This window comes from Aplysia californica, unplaced genomic scaffold (genome assembly GCF_000002075.1).
Source record: "Aplysia californica isolate F4 #8 unplaced genomic scaffold, AplCal3.0 scaffold00400, whole genome shotgun sequence".
Lineage (NCBI taxonomy): Eukaryota > Metazoa > Mollusca > Gastropoda > Aplysiida > Aplysiidae > Aplysia > Aplysia californica.
In genome coordinates, this window is record NW_004797670.1 from 233,474 (window position 1) to 238,473 (window position 5,000).

The following is a 5,000-nucleotide window of genomic DNA, read 5'->3' on the forward strand; positions in this document are numbered from 1 at the left end:
TATTATGTTTCATTCACGCGTAAGAAGCCGTTACTGTTTTGCATTAAAGCATGTGTAGTCGTTTTTATACGTCTTGGAGACCAAAGTGAACATAGGCACAGACACGTCATTATGACGCGGTGTTTACTTTTGTCGCACATACACGTTAATGGCCTGCTTAGTAAAAAAAAACAACGAGATAATATGCTGGTCAGACACATTGACCAAACTCACGTGTCTATACAGACGTGACCAAACAGTAAACGTGATCAGACCCATATTGCAAGTTCACGTGACCAACCTCACATACCCATCCTCTTACATGTATACCCAAAATTCACGTGACTAGACTCCCATACTGGTACTCAAACTCCCGTGACCAAACTCCTGTGACCAAACCCATCACGTGACCCAACCCATCACGTGACCGAAGCCATCACGTGACCAAACCCATCACGTGACCAAACTCACGTGATCAAACTCACATGACTGTGTCCATTCACCTTAATCAGTGTGCATGTCGCTGTTAAGGTGTTGTGGTCAGTTTTAGCCTTTTCCAACTCTATAACATCAACGATCTAATGTAACCAAAACTCTGTATTCCTTAGAACTAAATATAGCCCTGTCAAAGCATGCAAATATAATATATACTGTAAATATTCTTGCATAAACATGATTTCTTTTTTCTCCATCTAGATATATACAGCAGTTAAAATCTTTGAAACAAACGGGGTTTTTTTATTTTTAAATGGATAAAACATGCAAACCGGATCTTACATCTAATGCTTAATTAGAGTACATTAAACTTCTCAAAGCTACCGGTGTTTAAGATTAAGATTAAGATAAAGATAATACTTTATTGTCCAAGATGGGAATTTTTCTTAGCGGTACAGGACCTTAAATATTATTATATTATTATAGTCTGAGACCCCTACTTCACGCAAATATTAAAATGTTATAAAAGAAAAGGTAATAAAAACACTAAATGATAATAATCATGTTCTTTTTCGTTTCTTTTTTTTCAATACAGCAACTTGATCTATCTTCAGCAACCTTAATCTTTAAAGATTTCAGTTTAAATGTTAAATATTTCACCTGGAGAAAGAAGATGTTGTTCAGCCTTCAACAGATCCAAGTGATCTTTGAAATTATAAGTGAAGAACATTAGTTATAATCAACTCTTTTGTATACAAATTTTAAACAATTATAGCTCATACTGACCTTTTTTTGTCTCCCGCTTCTTTGATCTTCAGCGCTAAGACGCCTCAAGGAGCAGCCTAGGACCGAGTGGGATTTCCCGAATATAAAAATAGCCACTCTGACAAGCGAGCACCATGACGTCATCTGTCTGGCGGACTAGAGGACACCATTGTGGCTTGATGCGAGGCCTCAAAAAACATCAGACAATACACCTTCTTTTTGGATGATGATGATGATGATGATGATGATGATGATGATGATGATGATGATGATGATGATGATGTGTCTAGTAAAGTGTTTAAAACCATACAAAATAAGCATGTTATATAAACTAATGTTTTTTGAGGTTTTTTGTTTGATTGGTTGTCTTTTGTTTTCAATCCCTCCTTGGTAAACATGAAGTTTTAAGTTTTCAAAATCATAATAAGATTTTTAAAAGTACTATATAAAAGATGCGTACATTGTATTATGTATGAACATATAATATGTTGAAATAGTAGTTTATACCCTGAACAAAACACATTATGTACAATTTGCCTTCTACTATAATAATAATAATAATATTAATAAAATAATAATAATAAAAATAAAAATAATATTATATCGAATGAAATGTAACATGAGTTTTTAAAAACTCGTACTCTGTATTTGTATTATTTTGTCAGTTCGATTGTACATAGATTGACATTGATGTGGTTTGGGAAAACAGTTTGGACTCAAGTGTTGAAAGTTGTTGCCTCCAAGCAGCTGAATGTTATCATCACTTGGAAACAATTAATATTATTATAATACATTTATTGTGTGTTACTAGGCGATCTTTTTTCAAAGGAAACTCACTCTCTCGTGAGTCTTCAATGACTTGATTCTGAGACCTTTGAGTCGGGAATTCTTTCTTAAAGTACTCACTGTATAATCACCGCAAAAGGAGCTCTGTTAGCTAGTTCGGTTATTGCTACACCTATGATTTAATTAAACAACCATAAAAAGAAGAAGAAAAAAAGAATGCAATTAAAACGTTAAATGTGAGGACACATCACACTTCATGAAACAAAATTTAGAAATATCTTGATGATTTTTTAAAACATTTTGCGATTCGTTTACAAGCTCCTCTCATCACAAGTTATACAACTATAAAAGAATATAGTTAATTTTGTGTAAAATCAACTATAAAGCATTAACTTACACATTCCTAATTTTCCGGCAGCTGGTGGGCATTCTTTTTGTCTGACAGGAAAAGAAAGTTCGTCAGTTTCATGGACGTGTTATTTATATTATGGCAACGGTGTTATACTTTATATTATTCGTCTTGGTTCCATATCTCTAGTTTTGAAAGTTTATTTTAATTAGTTTATTTTCTTATATAGTTTGCTTGTGAGTTATTTATAGCTCAGGTTTGAGGGTTTTGAATTATCGATAAGCAAGTTTCTTTGTTGCAATCGCACAAAATTTCATTGCTTTAGTATAACAGTGTATGAGGAGACAATCATGCACACGCACCCCCCTCTTTACACACACACATATACACACGTCCAGACACACATAGACAAACGTATACATACATAATACACTTACACATGGACACACACACACACATACACACGGGCACACACGGGCACACACACACACACACACACACACACACACACACACACACACACACACACACACACACACACACACACACATAAACATAACTCAGTTCAATAACAAAATTATTTTAAATACATGCACTCAACCACAGTTCTGATATTTGCAAGTCGTGATATTTGCAAGTTTTTCTTCTTTTTTTTTAAATTATGCGAGCGACGATGTTGTGTACCCTTGTCATCCAAGATTTCTGTGATAAATAAATTAGAACCTCAGATTTTTTTTTCAAAGATCTCGTCCTTAAGACTTGAATCGACAGTAATACCAATAATTGTTTTAAAAGCTATTACTAATTTCTCTTCAATCTAATCTTACGTTGTTGTACATCTTGATATTCTTCACCTAAAACCTAATAAATTCCTTGATCGGCACGCAAATAATTTTACCAAGTAAAAACTAATATTTGGTTTGTATACATAATATCATAAACTTTTTCTTTTATACAAAAGGAGCCATGATAGCGGCCAGCCTGAATTCTGGTTGGCTGGAAATTATGAGAAGCACTTGGCAGATTTTGATCTTTTGTTTGTTTGTTTTGTTCTGGCTTTTGCTGTTGTTGTTATTTTGTTTGTTTGTTATTTTTGTTTGTTGTTTTTTTTATCCTGGGACGTCAATGAAGTATGTTTCTGTTCTAGATTGAGTGGAGAGCTCGAAAAACACCCCAGATCCTTAAATACATGTGTCTAATTATTTTAGTGCAAATCATTTGACTACATCAGTATATATAGCAGCACAAGCGCCCACTGCAGTGAGCTTTACACTGAAGTTTGCAAGTTGAAATTGCAATCCCCTTTCCAGACATATTTTTCCTATGTGCGTCAATTTCCGTTTCGTCCCTTGCAGTTATAAGCTTCTGAATGAGACATTCCATGCTAGCTCTATATTTTGTTAAAGTGAAAAGAAAAAGAAAATGGTGGGTGTTCTGTTTTTGCATCATTCTAATCTTGTTTGGGAATTTCTTTTTTGGAAAAATGCTGTTTGGATATTTTTTTAGCCCTTTTCTACTCTTTGATTACCAGAAATTGCGGATCTTTTTATAATAATTATATTATCTAAGATTTGTTGGTCTATTGCTCCGTGATCACGTAAATGAGGACTTCAGACCTGAAAACTAACGTCAGTCAAGATTTGTTGCTAAGCTGAAGGGTTTCTTGCTTTCTGCGCGAAAAAGAAATGCTGTTCTAAAATTCCAGCCACGGCTTTTTAAAATCTAGTGTGCTTATATTCAACTCGAGATGTCTGGTTGGCTCAATTTTTGTTTTTATTTCGATAATTTTCCAGTATCTATTCATTATGTATTTCGTTTGCTTTTGTCAGATAAACATTGGGTTCATTAACTACATCAATTTCTATTCTTTTTTTATTTTTTTTATTTTTAAAAAATTAATTTCACACCTGACCTATTTTTTCGCTTCTCTGTCTCACAGTTAACTTTAATTTTCTATTTTCTTCTTTCGCCTGTTCCCCAACTCTCTCTCTCTCTCTCTCTCTCTCCCCCCCCCCCTCTCTCTCTCTCTCTCTCTCTCTCTCTCTCTCTCTCTCTCTCTCTCTCTCTCTCTCGCTCTCTCCCGCTCTCTCTCAGCTCTCTCTCTCTTTCTCAGAGAAGAGACACCTCTCTGCATCCCTCCTGCCTTGTGCCTTATCCACCACAAGAGGGTTAATGAACACAAAGAAATCGACTTTGCTTGTTACAACAACCCAGCAGCTTCAACTATCAATGTTCATCATAATTCGAGGACAGCTTCTGTAGGATATTTATTCATTTGATTTCTTTTCCAATCAATCTAGCATCCTGGTGTTTGTCCTTAGGAAGATTTTTCATTGAGGATTAGAGCAGCCGAGAGAAATTACACAATCGAAATAGGTGCCGGTCGATGTTCTGATATTCATAAGGCCACTGATTCCTTTTGGTGATAAGAAAGGATATTAGAATTGTGGAATTTGTGATAGTTTTACCAGACTGTTTCTTTCATTCCATTTTGTGTCTTTTTCTTATCTTATACTTTCTTGGTATAGTTGGGTTGGCGTGCCCTTTTTTGTTTACAATTATTTCGCTTTTGTATTTATATTCACTCCTTTAAATGCATGTGTTTGCTGTCACAGTATTACAGACAACTAACCACTTGTTTGAATGTAAATTATTTTTCACGCCCCCATCGACACAAGTCAGATCT

General features: G+C 34.7%; 1 protein-coding gene across 1 annotated transcript in view; it reads left to right on the plus strand.

The window, feature by feature from the left end:
• Positions 1-2,745, plus strand: part of LOC101863920 (doublecortin domain-containing protein 2) — a gene marked incomplete in the record, with an annotated part of 83,085 nt that extends 80,340 nt beyond the window's left edge. The window contains 1 exon segment of the mRNA XM_035971228.1: positions 1,233-2,745. Coding sequence (XP_035827121.1) covers positions 1,233-1,238 — 6 coding nt within the window.
• Between the last annotated feature and the right edge of the window lie 2,255 nt (positions 2,746-5,000).